This window comes from Leptinotarsa decemlineata, unplaced genomic scaffold, assembly GCF_025532065.1.
Source record: "Leptinotarsa decemlineata unplaced genomic scaffold, Ldec_3_MD MMD2_tig00026307_RagTag_RagTag, whole genome shotgun sequence".
NCBI classification, from domain to species: Eukaryota; Metazoa; Arthropoda; class Insecta; order Coleoptera; family Chrysomelidae; genus Leptinotarsa; species Leptinotarsa decemlineata.
In genome coordinates this window covers 11,094,944-11,114,782 of record NW_027412681.1, presented here as the reverse complement: position 1 = coordinate 11,114,782, position 19,839 = coordinate 11,094,944, and the positions used below count along the sequence as shown (strand labels likewise).

At 34.9% G+C, this 19,839-nt stretch overlaps 1 protein-coding gene across 4 annotated transcripts in view; it reads right to left on the bottom strand.

Moving 5' to 3' along the window:
• Positions 1-19,839, bottom strand: part of LOC111508655 (hypoxia-inducible factor 1-alpha) — a 268,802-nt gene that overhangs the window by 34,639 nt on the left and 214,324 nt on the right. For all 4 annotated transcript variants that reach the window (XM_074180950.1, XM_074180949.1, XM_074180948.1 and 1 more), the window contains exon 8: positions 13,673-14,013. In XM_074180950.1, the coding sequence (XP_074037051.1) occupies positions 13,673-14,013 (341 nt within the window). The remainder of the gene's footprint in view (positions 1-13,672; positions 14,014-19,839) is intronic.

Sequence of the window (19,839 nt, the reverse complement as noted above, 5' to 3'; positions counted from 1 at the left end):
AATGGGTGTTCTGTTTGGGCAACATAAGGTCGCCATAATCGTCCTACCGAGAGGACTGTAGTGCGACTGTAGTCGCAATGTAGTGGATAAATTTGAGTCCACTGGTTCAGTAAACGATCGACCAACACCCGCAAGATCTGCCGAAACATCGCCGCTGTCTGTGAGAGTGTGCAGTATCCAAGGCAGTCGAATTCGCGTCGCTCACAAGAACTCGGCCTTTCGTAGACCACAACTTGGCGAATTTTCTGTCGTGACTTGGGCACTGAGTCGGAATTCAGAACATCGTTGGTTAAGTTATTCCATGTTTCGCAAATACGATTCACCAAAAAATATTGTCTCTGCCTCGTTGCGATTTTTTCCTTTTTTAATTTGAGTGTGTGACCACGTAACCGCGAATCATTGTTGAAAACAAAAAGGCCACGGAGATCGTGCGATTTGACGTTAGACTTTTTTTTGTGGAGTTTTCTCAAGTCGCAGGTGTATGCGAATGAGCCACAAATCACATCAGTCCTCAAAGCCAACATAACCCATGCCATCAGTCAAATTCAGCCTGATTTATTCGCCAGAGTCATGCGCTCCACCCAGATAATCCGTGGCGGACATATTTCACACATAATGGCATTAATAGGTCTTTCAAACGATTAAAAAATTTCGATGATATCTCACACACGGTTTGTGTTATTTAAATTCAAACATAGAAAGCGCTTAATGAAATACCCTGTAGATGAAAAGTTCATTTTTAAGACAAACGCAAACTCCACTGATGCTCATTGAAAACAGCACATTGGAATTGATAATTTTTTTAGAGGTCGATGGTTTGATGAATGTATACTGAGTCCCCATAAATCTATTTTTAAATTCTTGTTTTGCATGAATTCCAGAAGTTTATATTTTCATCTTGTGACTATAAAAAGGTCCTATAGTTTTGGCACAACCATAAAATATCTTTGTCGTGTAGTTTTATTAATTTCAGGTGAAAAGCACATTCACAAGAATGGCAAAATTATCTATATATTATTTTCAAATGAACGAAAAAACATTAACAACATGGTTATGACATTGAAATACACACAAAACAACGTTTTTTTTGCGGTTCAATCCTCAATAAAATTTATGGTGATTTATTGCTCACTTTATTAACATAATTGAAGACTCGAGTACCTTAAGTAAACATTTACTCAGTAAGTCAATCGACTCGAATGGTTTTCAGCATTTCCTGTTGGCAGTGATTCAAATAAAAACATTTTCATCAATTTTTAGCCTGAAACACAACTGGTATAAATTTCGCTCCCGTATAACTGACCGGAAATTCGGAAATATTTTTTGGGTCTTACCCTTATTACGTCCCATCATAGGCAAAAATAAGAAAACAAATTACTCTATTGTGCTAAACTCGACAAATTTTTTACTGAGCTGTTGGCAAGCACTGTTCTGGTGAAATGGCAAAGGAAACAACACAAATGAGTTGTCAACAATCAAAATAGTCTTTTCAGAGATATACAAAAAAAATTAAAGTCACCCGAAGACGATTGTGGATACTAACAATCGAAAAGTCGTGAAGTAACTTGGCTTGAAATCTTTTTTTTTGTGATTATTTTTATTCTCTTTATTTCTTCTGTACTCTGGTCATTTTCATCTTATATCTTGATTATTTTATTCTTTTTATTTTATTCTCATTTCACGTTTTATTGGTTAATCTAAGTGATATTTCAGCTATTCATTCTAATTTTATTTGTTCTATCATAGATTTCGAATCATATTAGACAATGGACGTCCGAACTAGTAAAATTCAAATAAATTTTGATTTTGAATACCGTCTACAAGCAAACAAAATGTCAAACTGAAAATTTTACAGTAATTTCAATCAACTGGTAGAGATAGTAATTCTTCCCAGAATCTGATGAAATATATTTTTAAATATCGATGGACCTAAATACCAATATACATATTTCAAGTCTATACATGGGTAAGTACTTGCCTTTCACAAAAGGCTTTGAACCCTGCTGTATTTGAAATCTCTAGCCAAAATGTCGATTCGTTATATTACTGAAAATACTTCACCTAAAAAATCAAACCACCAAAAAGGCCCAGTTCAAATTTACATGATCATTGGTAACGTTTTCAAGTGTCAAACAAAATGTAAACGCAGATCGAAATGCTTGAACCGTATAGATTAGATAATGATGAGTCTTACCCAAAACGCAGCAATGTTCACTAGAAAATTGAATACTTTTGTTATTTTCAGTTTTGACTTCGAAAGCATATTTCAATATGTGTGAGTATTCAGTTTTCACGACCGAATAGCAGCTCAGCAATTCGAAAAACATTTTTCAATTTCTTACTATTCGCAACTTATCTGGTGAATGATTAAAATTCATAGTTATGTAAATTTTTTGCATTCGCAAACATATGGTTGTTATCCTATGAATAAGCAGAATACATATTAGACATAGACATGTAATAATACCTGTTGTAATCGGTATGGACACCATGAATATCTAGAATTTTGGAATGAAACGCTATCAGCAAATTACTGAAATTAGGGAGAATACATTTTCAGAAAATCGATTAGATTTTTTCAATTCACTCCTTAAAATCGCATCAACCGCATGGTTACTATCGATTTCGTAGACTATTCAAAAAATGAGGTGAATGTTCAGATTTCGCGGGCTAGTTACATTCAATTATGGATTTTTTTATGTTGGTATCACTCGTCTCGAACATATGTTCACAGTTTCAGCTGTTTGAAGTTTTTTGCGTGTTCGGCGATTTTCTGCTAAGAAAAAAGATCAAAGAATTTGCATAAAACTTTGTGTAAACAATGGAACTGAGTGCTCAAAAACACTTGAAATGTAGACATTGTATTCTGTGTCAGAAAAATGTTTACCAGTGGTACAAGGTTTTCACAGAAAGTTGAGAAGATGTGAATGACGACGCTCGCCCTGAATGCCCCAGCACATCAAGAACCGATGAAAATGTTGAGAAAGTGATGGAAATTGTTATGGAGAATCATCGAATCACTATTAGTGAAGTTGCTGAGGATATCGGCATATCAGTTGCCGACATCCCCAGCATGCCATGCAAATTTTGGGCATGAAGCATGGGCAGCTATGCTGGTTCCAAAATTGCTGGAATTGTTGGATGAAGTCAACGGCGATCCAGATTTACTTATAAGGGTCATAACTGATGATGAATCATGGGTATATGTATATGGTTAAGTCCAATCGTCCTCAAGGAAGAGCCCGGGAGAACAAGTCCAAAAAAGGCACGTTGAATTCGATCAAATGTTCGATCAAAAGTTTTGCTCACTGTTTTCTTCGATTACCGTGGCGTAGTGTATCAGGAGTTCTTGCCACATGGTCAATAAGGAGTATTATCGCGAAAGAATAGCACCTAAAGGCTGACTTTCGACCAAAAGAGGTCAGATGTCAATCTTGCTGAAGTGCCCATCAGTGAGTTGAGGACCGCTCGGAGAGCGGGGGTGGATGGAGTGGGGTAGTAGGTTCTCCTCGCTAAATAGCTGGGGGGGGGGAAGTTTCTACTCCAGGGCACTCAACCCGGGAGGGGGCATGGAGGAAGGAGTATTATCTTGAAGTTATGCGCCGCTTGCGAGAAGCAATACGAAGAAAACGTCTAGTATTGTGTACACTCTATTTAGACGAAACGAACTTTTCTGAGCTAACCTAGTATAAAGATTTCTAACTTATTGAAAAAATAAGGGTGTAAATGTGGCGTATACAACCAATTATACTTTGATAAGCATATTGAAAATAACAAAGGCAACAATTTGTTGCGATAGATCAGAAGTCTATAAATTGTCGTGTGGTTCATATCCGACTTTTCACATAGGCCAAAGCACGCCCAAAAAAACATACAGAGAGTTTCCAGAAGGAAAAATTTCACCAGATGACAATACTCAGTCCCTTCAGAATAATTACTGTGTAATACGCATTAATTTATTGATCTATTTTCAGCTATTTATACCTGTTCTACTAGTTTTACTCTTTGCAAGTAAGATAAATATAGAGTTGATCTCATTAGCTGATTTGAGTGTAGGTAATAGCTGAATTTAGGAGTAACCGCTTGGGAAATCTATTATATATAGCGTGCCGTGTCGTGATTTTGTAAATCTACCATTGTCAAAAAAAACAATAAATTGTATAAGAAAGTTAAAACATAGATTTTCATCAAGTATCGACCAGTTCCATTCAACGTATGCAGCTCGTTATACGTGAGTGGAAGTTTTACGTTGTCTATATCAAGAAATAAGTGAGAATTCATAATTAGCCTGATCTAAAAGAACGATAAAAGAAAACGAAAACACACGAAAGTCTTTCTTTGGTTTTAAAGGATTTATAAAATTTAATTTTTGTAGATGAAATATTCATTTGAAATGTGTATCAATCAACATAGTTTCTCAAATTATTCATTCAGATCAACAGCTTCTTTTTCTTTCTAAAAAAATCTTCCTTACAGATTAATTCCATTGCAAATTACAATCAACGTTTATTTCTTCAGAAAATTGTATTTAGTGCTTGACTTAACTGCACTAACGGCGGGTTGGCTGTCCTTGTTCATCTTCCATTGCCTGAACCACTGTGCATGCTGTTTTCGGCGAGTGCATTTGCTTGGGATGTCGGGGTTGAGCAAACCTGCCATCGGATGCCTGCTTCCACGTAGCCCCGCTGGATACGGAAATCACAGAATCACTTATGGTTCTGTTATTCCCTAACTGAATGGCACCCCAACAATGGCTTAATCCTAAGGTGTGAATGAATGAGGATGAATGGCACTGAGCCTATCAGCTGTCTTCGAGGTACCGGGCGCCATCTCGTCGTAGCATCGCCTTGTCACGGTAATGCGGGGCTCTGCCGTGATTGACTTTCTTTCCCTAGCTACTCGTGGGACCTTTATGGACAGAGTAAACTTAAAAAATTCTTTCTGACGCTAAGTCTATAGAGGAGATGGATGTCGAGCTTACGACTCTAACTGACCTCCCTCTAAACTTAGATCAGAAGCGAGTCTACAGAGGAGATGGATGTCGAGTTTACGACTCCAACTGATCTTCCTGTAAAATTTAATCCAGGCGCGAGTCTCCAGAGGAGATATGTCAAGTTTACGACTCTAACTGACCTCCCTCTAAATTTAGTTCAGGAGCGAGTCTACAGAGGAGATGGATGTCGAGTTTACGATTCCAACTGATCTCCCTGTAAATTTAGTTCAGGAGCGAGTCTACAGAGGAGATGGATGTCGAATTTACGACTCCAACTGACCTCCCTGTAAATTTAGTTCAGGAGCGAGTCTACAGAGGAGATGGATGTCGAGTTTTCGACTCCAACGGACCTCTCTGTGAATTTAGTTCAGGAGCGAGTCTACAGAGAAGATGGATGTCGAGTTAACGACTCCAACTGACCTCCCTGTGAATTTAGTTCAGGAGCGAGTCTACAGAGGAGATGGATGTCGAGTTCACGACTCCAACGGACGTCACTGTAAATTTAGTTCAGGAGCGAGTCTACAGAGGAGATGGATGTCGAGTTTACGACTCCAACTGATCTCCCTGTAAATTTAATTCAGGAGCGAGTCTCCAACGGAGATGGATGTTGAGTTTACGACTCCAACGGACCTCCCAGTAAATTTAGTTCAGGAGCGAGTCTACAGAGGAGGAGGATGTCGAGTTGACGACTCCAACGGACCTCTCTGTAAATTTAGTTCAGGGGCGAGTCTACAGAGAAGATGGATGTCGAGTTAACGACTCCAACTGACCTCACTGTAAATTTAGTTCAGGAGCGAGTCTACGGAGGAGATGGATGTCGAGTTTATAACTCCAATTTACGTCCCTGTAAATTTAGTTCAGGAGCGAGAGTTGCGGCGTACGCAGAATCTGTCTCAGATGGGGGGAACTAACTCCCCATGAGCAGGTTAGCAAACGTTTGCGCTCAAGTGAGGTTTCAACAAAACCAGAAGCGAAGAAGCCCTGCACGGCTGAATCTGAGGCACCGTCAGGTGTATTTGACGTGCAGAGCCAAACTCTTACCATCTGACCTGAAAGACCACTCACCATACAAACTAATCGGCTCCGTTAAGAAGCTGGGTTTGTTTGGCCGAGTGAGAATATGTGTGAGCCACAATAAACCCTTGCGGGTTGCGGTGGAGGGTCCCTAACCTAACCTTCTGCACTGACTATTTTTTTCATATTCGGATTTTTCTTCATGTTGTCAAAAAATTCATTGCAGCTTGTGGACGCAGAGGTAATAGTTACAATCAATTCAGCTTTTATTAATTGTGCAGAACATCTGTTTCGTGTGTCAGTCCACTTCAAGTTCATATGTGAAAAAATCTTTTCCACGAACGCATTTGATGGTGTGCTCAAGCAAAATGAGACAACCTTGAATAAATTTGGCAGCTTGGTGCTCTTTGGAAATATTTTTTTCCATTTACTCCCCACGCTCATCTCCTTTTCTGCTACAAGGACTTCAATGCAGTCTTTTACTGACGAAAATTCATCGTATAAATCGTCTAGGGTTACCCTATCATCAAGCTTGAATTCACTGCTTGAACTTTTTCTTTTGCCTTCATTTAATTTCTTCATTGCCTTTCCAAAAAAAAATCAGTAAAAACTGTCTTCTATTCTATTTTCGTATTTCTTGACTAACTTAACCATTATTTCATTTAACTCAGCTGCTTGCAGCCTCAAAAACACATTACTAATAAAATGGAAAACTATTGCGATGTCATAAGTTTCACACTCTTCTACTGTGCTTTCTTCATTTAAAAGCAACACTCTTTTAAGAGACTTGGGAATATCCTCCCCTTGACTGTAAGACGTCCCTGTAATACTGTACACTGTACACGCTGGTGCGGCGTGGCGTGGGCAGACAGACGATTCGTCAAATATTTTGTGTTTGAAATTATTTTTACCAAATAAATTTGTCCCTTCAGCAAAATACGGTACTTTTGCCGCCCCTTATCAAAGTTTACCGGGACGCGGGACAAAAGTATAAATTAAGGGACTGTCCCTTAAAATCCGAGACCTTTGGCAACCCTGACCCAGACGTAATCGTGTAATGATAACCTCTTCTTTGAAGACCATTTTATGTGACATTACTGATAACTTAATTTCTTTCACTTTAGAGTTTGATGTATTCCACGTTTTCTGTCTAGCGTCCAATATTTGAATTTGAGAATTTCAGAGACGAATTAAACGATAAATTTTTTACTATGAATGAACATACACATGCAGACGGGGAGAATCGTAAACGTGCTCCAAGGCAGTACTGCTATGGAAGTAACTTTTCGTGAAGATCTAAAACCATATCATTTTGTTTGTCAGGAGGATGAATTTTGTCCCAAAAACCAATGCAAAACCTTCAATGATCTAAGAAGAACTGTCGTCCCCCAAATTTTTTGAAAGAAATGAACGTAATATTGAAAAAAGCTTTGATTTTCCTATCCACTGCTGTTTCGTTTTTGAAAATAAGACCTCTAATGTAAAACAAATGGATTTCTGAAAAGATATGAAACATTTTTGTAAAAATTTAATTAGTTAGAGATTTTGAACAATGACTAAATGTTAGAGATAAATTCCTTCGTAACGTTTGCCTTTCAGCGAATACCAAAATAAACCTTGCCAAAAAATTCAGTTAGGCACACTCTTGCTTGTAAAATGTGGTGAAGTGTTTCCGGAAAGGGTGGAAATATTTGAACTTCATTTTGAACATAAAGAATGTGAAAATCGAATCAACGATTTGTTTCTAGAATGTTTTCGAACGTTTTGGGTTGTTCTTTCTCGGTTACTCTCGGTTATTCTGGACTGCTCTAGAAATTTGATTCTGAATACACCTTGTCATTTGGCAAGCTGAAGAGGAAATACTGTTTCGATTAAATTACCTGTCACTGGATAGGAAGGATGCGACGAAAGGGTGCCTACGAGTGGCTCTCTCGGTCTTCCGATTCGAGTCCTTTAGATTTTTTTGTAGGGACACATGAAAAACGAAGGCTACCGCACTCCTCCTGACTCATTGCAATACCTGAGAGGCCGAATCACGAATTACCAAAATACATATTATAATTATATATCTACCAATATATTAATAACTGAAGTGATCACTTTCTGACATGGTTGGAGTGATTTAAATCATGTTTTAAATCGCGACCCAAAGTGATATTTTTTTAATTTTTGTCATTTGTTTAAATAAAAAACACTACAAAATTAGGCTTCTTTTTTTATTTCGACGACAATTGAATTATTCAAAAGCTAATAAACTATAAACTAACGAACTTTAACTAATGATTTCCAAATTATGTTTCTTTTTTTTTATTTCGACAAGTGAATTAAAAAACTAATAAATCATAAATTATAGAATTTCAACTGATGATTTAAAAAAATGTATAGTAATTTTTACAAAAACATTCATATTTCAAAGTCGAATTGAAAGTGTAATGACAGTAATGACAATTTTCTGTTTTTACTCGCATTGATTTTCGTTGTGATATTTATATTCAAACCACACTTCAATCAATATCTAACTTTACTTTAAAAATATTAAGTTAAATTTTTTACTCATTTTTTTTATGTTCATTATTTTGAACAGTTCATATTTAATAAATATAAAAATGATAATCGCCTATTGTTTGATCGATTTCTCCAGGTTGCTATTATAAATATTCCTTGAATTTATTTTTTACAATTTTTTTTGCAAATGGCTCTGTATCTACTTTTTAAAATTGCAGTTTTTACCATAAAATGCTTCCATGTTGTAGCCTTCTTTCTTCCCAACATGAACATCTTTTTATCACCAGATCACTACCAAAATTAGATAGACACAACCATACAACAATAGTCACCAGCTATGAAAAAAAACACAATGAAATCAAAAATTAATCCACCCTGCTTCAAGTTCAGACTCTTTCCCGATGAAACGAGTCACATACACGCGGGTTTTTCGACAAGAATAAACCAATCCAAACCTAGCCAACATGAAACAGAAGGACAAAATTAAATTTATTTTGAATGATTTACTCAAATACATTTTGAAAATACCTATTGTATAGGTAGTTGGCTGTTTATTGTTATAAATTACCTGTTAAGATTTTAGAATCAATAAATTCAAGTTAATTTTTGTTGCGAAACAAAATAGATAATTCAAAGTTACAAAAAGTTATATAATAAAGAAAAAGTGATTAGAAAAATACATAATTAGTTTTTCCGTTATTCAAAAAATCACAAAAATTGTTTGTTTATTTCAACTAAAAAAATATTTTGTATACAAGAAAAAATCCTTATTTTTGCCAAACCTGCTTTCTGACACACATGACCCAATATCGAGCATCATCTTTCAACTAATAAATCATCAACAGCAACATTACATTTCGAAATCCAATTATACAGCCCAGATGTATCTGTTCTATATATTCCCGTTACGTAAAATGAATGGAAATCGCAATCTCTACACCAGCTGACGTATTTTCGCCAAATAGTTTGGCCGGTATCCAAAATACTATCATCGAGATGAGGCGATGGCCGATACGCGTTATGTAAACAAATAAACAAGTACTTCGATAATAAGGTGGACGGTAACGAGGGTATTATGCAAGTTTTATTGTAGCACCTTACGTAAACAAAATCAATCAGGATAATGATAGATGCGTGGATTGCAAGCAGATAATTGAAAATTGGAAAAGTTTTAAGAGTATTATGAAAATAAAACAATTGAATGGACCTGGTCGATAGTTGAAGAAAATCCACATCAAAACTCATTAATACGGTTTGTTATTTGCCGAAAGGAAATTATACCTGTTTCTGATTGAGGCGTTCTTCGAGTGATTTTTTTGGATTTTGAGAAAGGAAAATGATCACTAACCGTTTAAAAAATGCTATTGACTATTATTGAATTTATAGGCAAAATTCATGAATACGACAAGCTCATTTTTCAAATTCTGGAAGATGAAAACCCAAGAGAAAAAGAGAAAAGAAACAACTTACAGGTATCTGTGGTTTCTGCCCACAATATTCCACTATAAAACAAAAACAACTCTCCGAGTTGTCCTATAATGAACTCATTGTAGGATAGTTCAAGTGACACCTTCTGAAGTTATTATCAGGAATTAAAAAACCGACACTTATTCAATATAAACATTCTTACTGAATGAGGGTCACAATCTCTCTTATATTAGGAGTCTTTATTTTACATTTCACGATCTGGTCAACAATAAGGAACGAGAACCTACTCGCATTCCTCTATTTATCTCCGTTGGAGGTCTAGCTTTCAGGAAAATGACGAAAAAATTTTGAATTCCTTTAAGATATGTTAAAAACTTTCGATCCTTCACGGCACCGGGAACTTTCCCAGAAATTTAATTGTTTTAGGCTTTCTGAAGGAATTGTAATTGATTATTCTACATATTCAATGTAAAGCAAAGCATTAAATATATAGAATATAGTTAGTGAAGACACGCCCAAAGAAGCCATTGTATGGCGAAACACGTGTTGCGTTTTTGTAAAACTGTTTAGTGAAAATCTCACAATAAAGTGTTTTTTGAATACGTTAGTTATGGATTTTCATCGACCAATTCCATCATATACCTTGTACATTTCACAATATAATGTTTTAAAGTTCCCGAAGGATTAGAAATTTCATCAAAAAAGATTTTATATTTAGTCGACAATTGCATAACGTGAAAAATATATAATCAGAGTAATACTCTTATCTACGGTCAATACACAATATTTAGTTATTGTAGTTATATCTCTGACAGTATATTTCATAATAAAATGATAACGGATTGAACTCCTGCATTAAAAAGCATTAAAAAGATCAAGTCTCAAAAACGTTTTGAAGATACGTCGGATATTGATTAAAAGACTGGATAGTGAATATAATATTTTGTTTCTTTAGGAAAATAGTGAAAATGTTACCATTAGAAAGTACAGAAATTGAATTTGACTCTAATGAAAGGGAAATTGAACAAAATATCAGTGTAAGTATAAGTAATTACTCATTATGCCAACATATACCTTACATTATTATGAAATTACTAATTGATCTAGCCTTTGACAACAATTACATTTACAAATAACAGTAAATTCACTTCTCTGTGATTAGTAAATGAAAAAACCTTAACTTTTTCAATTATTTTTTTCATCAGGAGGTGTGACAGTTTGGAATTTGGTAATCCGTTAGCAAGATATATCACTTTAAAGAATGGAATACTTGTTGCTTTCGACTTTTTAGCTATTTTAGACTTTGTAGTTGTAATCCAAAGGTACCGTTTTTATTACTTGAATGGGCTCATTCCATTTTATTTCATTATTTGAAAGTTTATGTTTCAAATAGTACATCTGCAAAAAATCTGGAATTTCACTCTTTATCTTCCCCCTCAAATCAATAGTTGAATGTGGTCAAGCTTGACGTCACATCAGTTGACTTGGCGACAAGGGAGTGCTGGCGGCGATGGCAGCGATTCATAATCTCCAACTACAGGCCCGGTTGCCACCGCTTGAAGCTCGTTGCTTGTTGTGACGTCAAAATGTATCGCGGGCGATCTCACATTTTCAATTGCTCTTGCTTAGTTGTTAAATGACACAAAAACCGGAAAATTTTGTGGGATACTTGGGAGATGATTTACTTTTATAATATATAATTTTCAATTAAAATCTAAATCAGGCCTGAATGAGCCCATTATAATATTTCTAATCTAAAAAAAATCTCTTAACTTTCTTATTTACTCAAATCCAGTCTTCTCTCTATTTGTTCATAAGAACCTAGTCTCAACTGTCTATCATTTTCATAACCAACAAGAACAATAACAACAAAAAAATAAATAACTATACAGAGTATAGTTATTAATAGTAGCCAGGCGGTTCGACGTGGGTGCTTTGTTCACTCACTCGAATTGACTACCGTGTTGGTCGGTGGTTCAATCCCTAGTCTGAACGATCGATTTTCACTTGCTATCGTCCAACCCGTGTTAGGAATCACACGTTAAAAGGTAATACCTCGTTAATCCTTAGCTCGCACAAGTTTCGACTTGTGAGGGTTGTCGTTCATACGGGTGCGACAGCTGGTTAACGGAAAAACAGATTATGTGACACTTGTTTTCTAGCATTTTGGAACCATTTGTCAAGATATACAAGTTAGGAATAGCACTTTTCTCTCTCAAAATAATCAATATTTTGAATTTTCAAACGGTTGTTCAGTTTGTAAAATCAATACATAAAAGAAGTCACCCGCCTACACACCATGATCACCCGCCGACTGTCATGAACTCCATATACTAAGAAACTACACGATTTTCACTAATGGACGAAGTGATTCAAGAGAAAGGTTTATGTGTATAATTTATTAATATTTTGGTTGAAATATAATTATGTTATCTGTGAGAAGATATAGAGGGCTATCACAACATATCACAAATAATTGAAATGTTCCCGAACGTTCCAGATTATTACCGAATATTCCACATTTTAGAGGATGAAACTTCCAGCCTTATATTTTCAAAAAATGTGTTAGGCTTATCATGATAACATTTATTTTATTTTATTCTCGTAACAAGTGCGTTAAAAAACTCCTCACTAATGTTTCTCTATATTTTTATGATTATTCATTACTTATGACTAACTACTATATCACAAGGATTTACAGAACTGACAAAGGGTCATGATCTTTAGTGGAACTGATCTATCTTTGACTTCAAATAATTCCAATGAAAATATTTATAGAAAAAGAGAATAGCTCATTTTTTGACAGAATCCAACAACTTTTACTTAGGGCCATATGAACAATATTCCAAACATTGTTAATCTTAAAATAACACACAATATTTTTTAAATGTTACTTGATGATTAAGTCCATCTAAGCCAAAACTGATTTTGGATATCTATGTTGTTGTCAAAACTCTTTCAATAAAATGATCACAAAATAATTGGGGGCTTGAGGCATTATCCCATTCAACCTATCCGCTCATCAATACTATTTCAATACAGAATATCGGATTTAAAAATTCGAGAGTTACGTTTTTGGGTGTAACTGAATATTAATAATTTGATAAAATTTTGTTCATCGATACAATTCTTAAACAATTCTTATCGAGCATCAAAAAGTTGGTGATTCTCAAAATCAGTCATTCAAAAAATGAATGCTTGATAAAAATGATCAACTACACTGATTCAATTCTACATGCTCAAATTCTGTAGTTTCAATATTGTTCCTTCCTCGGAAAGTCTATTTTGTAACTTCTAATTTTTGAATGCGATAGCGTAATGTCTCAGTATTTCATTTTTCTGGCTTGACATAAAACTCTTGACTAAAACTGTCTTCTGTCAGTTTTGTGTATTACATCATTTCCATATTAATTGAAGATGAAAACTTGAATGTCAATAACTACATTTCAAGAACATTTTTTCAGTGTGCATAAAAACAAATATGAGATCTATTTCTATGTAACAGAATTTATCAAAATAAAAATTAGTATATTGCTCTATTGAAGTTGAACGTTTTGACAGAAAATGTATTTAATTGCCGTAAAATGATGGTGCTTGTTGTTCCAGCAAAAGTAAACCTTATATTTATTTCAGTTCAGTGTAAAATTTCCTTTTCGTAACTGATTGATATGTGAAACGCAAAGAATTACTAATTGCAACATTAATAAAAACAAATAATGAAAAAACACTTACTTGTAAGACGGGACTCCTGTCCCGTGAAAGCCAAGAATCCTTTGTTCATATCCTCCGTCCTCGGTCCAAAAATCTTGCTGGTAGCAGTCTGAGGTCTATTCGGACCTCCAGTCTCTATACTGTCGCCAAATAGTTTGGCAGTTGACGAAATCCGTTGTTTACTATCACCTCTACTTTCAGTCACTTCATTATTATTATTATTGTCGTTGTTCACAACCGACGATATCACTAAGTCCGATACAACGACAGATATAGGGCTAGAATGGCCCGAATTATTGTTTTCAGCTTTTACTGTCGAGTACTGAGACGACGAGTATATTTCATCTTGGCATTCCAAACCACTGAAAAGCAAATTTTCGGTTCCAGTTTGTAAAAGCGTTCGTCAACCGAACACTTTTCCAAAAAAGGGTAGCGCAAAACCGGAAAAGGGTAACGCAAAACCGGAAAAGGGAAGCGCAAAATCGAAAAAGGTAGCGCGAAACCTGTACACCAAGGAAAAGTCGAGCTTATATCGAAAAACCTCACAGACCTCAGTGTCTCGCGAACGTGTGTCGTCCAACAGAAATGCTCGTTCGAAACTGTGTATTTCGTAGGCTAGGTCTCGAGTATGCCGGCGGTTTGTGACAGCGACGACCACGTGATGATTTCAACGCACACCGAGATTATCGTAAACGAGTCTTACAAAGCCGCACGTGATCTTCACCTCGTATGATTTTACGTGAACGTGCGCGAAAAAGAATGGATAGAAGGAGCATTGGTTCAAGACGAGAAACGGTTTCATTGAAGGAGCAGAAGTTATGGAATCTTGTGCAAGCGATCTAGATATAGGACAGTGACATAAACTTTATTACAGAATCACAGTCTGATTCACAAATGCTGTTTCATCTAAAACCTAATCTCCAATACAAAAAATTATAATCGAGGAATCATTCGACATCTAATAACTTTATAGTTATTAATAACTGAGTAGAAAAAAATGGTTGAATTTCTTGCAAATATCTCTGAAACTATTGGAGATATCAGAAAAATGTTTTGGTCGGTTTCAGGGCTTTGCCGTGGTCTTCTTTGGATAAAATCTCCGAACGTTTCAACTGCAGCTGCGGAGTCATCTTCAGTGGCGTGGTCGAATTACTCTTCTTGACGACCATACCACTGAATATGACTGCCGCAGTTGCAGTTGAAATATCTGAAATATAATTAAATATCCTTCAATATCAAGTTGATCAAATCAGATATTCCGCCAAAAAAATTATCACAATTTTTTAATTGGTAACGTAATTGCTTTTGTTAGTTGATTTTTGCTAGTTGCGAGTAAATATGAAAATCATCACAAAATTAAAAATGTGAATAGAGAAATATTTTTTTTTCAAGTATTCCTATTAATATGAATGGTTGGTTTGAGTATATTTTTCATTCATAACAAATTGTTCATTTGATGACCAAATAAATGAATATTATTTTGTAATATAAAAGAACAATATAACTAGTGATTTTGAGAAAATGATCCCTTAATATTGATACATAGAAACCTAAAAAAATGTTTATCAATAAAAGCATTTATAGCAATAGAACAATTTTTAGAAACGATTTTTCAAATATTAATTTTTGTCAAGTATTAGATTTCCCAAAAAATGTTCTGGAAATTTTTCAAACAATAATTTTCTCAACAATAGGGGTTGAACTTGAAAAATGTATCGTTAATGTAGCTTTCAGCGATATATAAGAAACAAAATAATAAAAATGAAAACCGAAAATACAATGTTTTGGTTGCTTTATTTTCATTATTAAACATGACTGTTAATCAGTATAAAATTTTTTAAGAAGAATGGATCGTAGGTTTTTAATTTGAAAATTACTTGGCTCCTATAATAACCTGCAATTATTAAAAACTAATTAAAAAAAGCATTGTGAATTAAAAAATTAAGTACACCTTTTTTGCCGACAGAATATTATTAATTCATGTAACTAGATAATACCCAAATTTTTGCAAAAAATAAGTAACATTTGTAGGTAGGACAATTAACAAAATCAAGGTCGATAATATCAATATTGATTATTTTAATATTTTTGTTAGAAAATATGTCCCTATATTTCACAATGTGTTGAAACCATTTATCCCTTTCCTTTCAAAAATTCAAGTGAAAAGAATTTTTTGGCAACCTGTCTCAGTTCTAAACGATGTTTTGTAATCATTTCTAACTACTGTGAAGTTTCTTAGGTAACCTCGATGAATATTCCAATTACTTCGAGTCTGAATTGCATCACTTTCAGATGAGAATTGCTTCGAAAGTAGTTTCAGGTCATTCAAAAGTTGTCTCTTCAAATGAATTGATGTTAATCTCAAATTCAACCTCAATAATACGATTTTACGGTGTAAAATTAGGTAAAAAACTTGATATGTAGCAAACCTCAGGAAGCAAGTTACACTTTCTTTCAGATGAATATCATTTGGAAGAGATATTAGAACTAAGTGATTATATTTCATGAAAAACAAATAAAAAACATACTACATACATATATCGATGAAGGTAAATTCAAAATCAATAGTCCGGAGGTCGCTTGCTGTTTTTTGTTAATATGCAGCATAAATTTGTGAGATGATTTAAAACAAAGTTATTCTAGCATGACTAGCATGCGGTTCTTTTTTATTCCTATTAAATTTTTTCATAACTTATTAGTAAATATAGTAACTATATACATAAGTTATTTGAATTCAGTATCGACTGGCAGATTACAGGTTCAAATTTGGTAGGTTTCATTAAAAATTTCATTGATCGTATGTATACATTAGAATTGTTTTTTTTTGTCAATCTTGTAATCTTTCATCTTGTAATTCTGTGATTATTTCAAGAGATGATCAAGCAAGCAAAGCTGGCCTTTTGGAATCTCAATAATAAAAAAAAATTGATAATTTATTTCAGATTCATCAATTATACAATAGCATAATAATAAAATTTTTAATAAAATGAGTGGTAGTCGAAAATGAATGAATGTAACTGGAATTGAAATATATTATTATCCCCGTAGTGTGCGCTGGTCAGGCCCTATCCCCCGAAGCCCCGATACATTCGGAAGGGCGCGCCAGCATTATCAACCAATGACCACTCCCCACAACCGTGGGGTAAGTGATCATTGGGTCCGAGAATCATGTGCCCTGAGCAAGCGCAGTGAGTCAAGAATGACAGCCTTCTACATCTGTACGGTCAAGATTTCTGCCTTAGTGCGGCAAACCGGTATGATTTTAAGATTCGAGAGTAGAGAGGACATCATTCCACCAAGGACTCTAATAATCAAAAGAAACATCTTGACAGAGTGGTCTGGATAGAGTCTGCGGAGTTCGAAAAGAAAATCTCGATATTTCATCCGTTTTTCCTCATCTTTTCGGACGATATTCGTCTCGCCAGGAGCTGAAAACTCCATGACAAATATCCCAAGCGAATAGTTCCCCAATTCGGCACTTCTCGTTCCCCACAACGGATTCAATATCCCCCGGAGCGTAGGGCAATACCGGTGTCTCGTCAATACCGTAAGAGTGCCGTAGATGGTAATATAGCACTCTTAGGGCCGCGTTATGTCGATGGATATAGGCCGAGACCGCATATGCTGGACATGATGATAACAAGTGCATTAGGGTCTCGGGCGCCTCGCGGCAGGCCCTGCACCTTGTGTCAGGAACCTCTATACCCATCACGCGACTGCGGTAAACTAATGTGTTCAAGACACCATCCTGGCAAGCCATGATGAACCCCTCAGTTTCCGACTTCAGCCCACTCGACCTGAGGAAAGCGAACGTCAGGCGCTTTGATAAGCCAAGATCTTCAATATTATTGAAGAAGACCCCACGCATTGTGAGGTGATCTCTGCGGCTTTAATATGAGCTTTCTGCTGAACGGGTTCCAACTCGATGACAGAGTTGTGGTCACCTCGTTCAGTGTCGAAGAGTATACCGAGTTCATCAGCTGCTCGGGCAGCTGTCCTGAAGAGAAATGCTCCAATTCCTGCTCTCTCATAGTCACGGGCAATGCAGAGAAGGGGATCCGAACTCCTGAAGACTTTACAGGCTGTATCCAGTACCATTCTGTCATGTAGACACTCCAAACTCAAACGTCCACGGCCTCCCTGTTGTCAGGGGAAGTACAACCGTGGAACGGACGATTTGGGATGCAAACTCCTATAGAAATGCATCATTTTTCGGGTCTTCATTATTATTATTATTATACAGATAAATACTCTGAGGTTCACATCGAATACGAAAGAATACAGAATGAAGAATGCTGAAAAATCGAACACAAATTCAAAAAATTGGAAAATATGTAACAATTATAAGTTGTTTTTATTAGTACTTATTCCAGTTAGAAAAATGGGTTTTGTTGGAGTTAATTGATTGAAATAAACTTGGCTTACCGTTTCATATAGAATTTAACAGAAAATTGATTGCTATTTACTCAAATCAAAAACCAAAACAAGGAATGTTATTTTCAACTTCACTACAATAAAGAAGGTTCCCAATCATATTCAATAACAATATAAAAATTTAACCAATACTGCATGAACTTTTGTTGGTACTATTTTCATACTGTTCAATTTTGTACATTACTTTGATACATTATTTTTTAGTGTTATATGGATTTTTTTTTTCCAATCTGAACTTCTGATATCTCTGTGTGTATCCTATAGACTCGTTACCTTTAGGACGCTTCTAGGACGATGAAAAGAAAAAACTCATATGATAATCTGAAAATTTTCCTAATTTTGCGTTATAATTATAATTATAATAAAAATCAAATTCAAATTTACTATTCTCTGAATACATTCGCAAATATCCTCTTTTTGATATCAAACAGTATATTTTCATGAAAGCTATAATAATGATTTTACAATTTTGATTCATTTTGAGAAAAGGAATATTCCATAATCATTTATAAAAGTTGTAATTATCGGTTATCAACTGTGGTGAAATCATTTTCAATCAATCGCATGATAATTTTCAATTCACATTTGCATTCTTCACGAGAGTGATAAGTGATTATCATGTTATACACACATTCTTGACCTTTACCAGTTTCCAACACTACCTACCCCAAACTATTGTACTACCAAAAAACAAATCGCGTGATGTTTGATACGAAAGGATCATGAGGTCAATAAATTTTCAATCTGTACAATCTCTATTCGAATCACATAATTCGAGATAATATGAGGTTTTTGTAACTTTTCTTTCGTTGAAAACAGTTTATAACAAAAAAAATTCCTTTTGAAAGTTCAAAAATTTTTTAATAAAAACCTTATGATCAATAGACATTTATCTCATGTTTGTTTCAGAACTCTGAATTGACCTATGGTATATCTCAAAAAAACAACAGATATACCAAATTACAATTCTTGTAATAATCGAAATCAATTTTTTAGAGAAAACGATGTCATTTAAAATAACCTCATTAACTATATGTTGGATTTCAAAAATCACCCAAAAGTCCCACTTATTTTTCTAATTTGAACAAACTTCCGAAATTTCCACAGGTTCAACAGAAAAAGATTAAAATCACTGAGGCAGAAAAAAAATCTTGAAAGTTAAAAAAAAGTGTTTAAATTGAAAGGGGTAAATTTTTGGGTGATATTAATTTTTGGGAAAGGAAGGTTTTGCCTTTCTTCATCTTCATACAATTGCATGATCTACACATCTTCGTAAAGATTTTATTTTGAAATTAAATTGCATTCTTCCTTTCTGTGTAAGATTCACACATTTTTGTATAAAGATGGAAAAGTAGAAAGTCAAAACCTTGCTTTCCCAAAAATTAATCTCTCCTCGAAATATATCCCTTTCAATTTAAACAAGATTCCTATGGCTGGGGTTAAAGCTACTAAGTGAATGAATGTCATCACATACTGTCATTGATAACTTGAGTAGATTTAACTCATTCGTGACCTAAAATGCTAATTTAATGAATGAATTCAGTGATTCATCTTATAATTTTATTCAGGTTGGTGCTGAAGAGGCAAAAGGCAAGTGTCTTGTTCCGAAACATATACTCGTATGTCCGCCATTGAGAATGACAGTGTTCCATGTAAGTAAACTTCTATCTTCATATAATATATTGTGTAGCAATCCTGTGAATGATATCTGATTCAATTCCATAACGAATGTTTGGGGAACAAATTGAATAGGA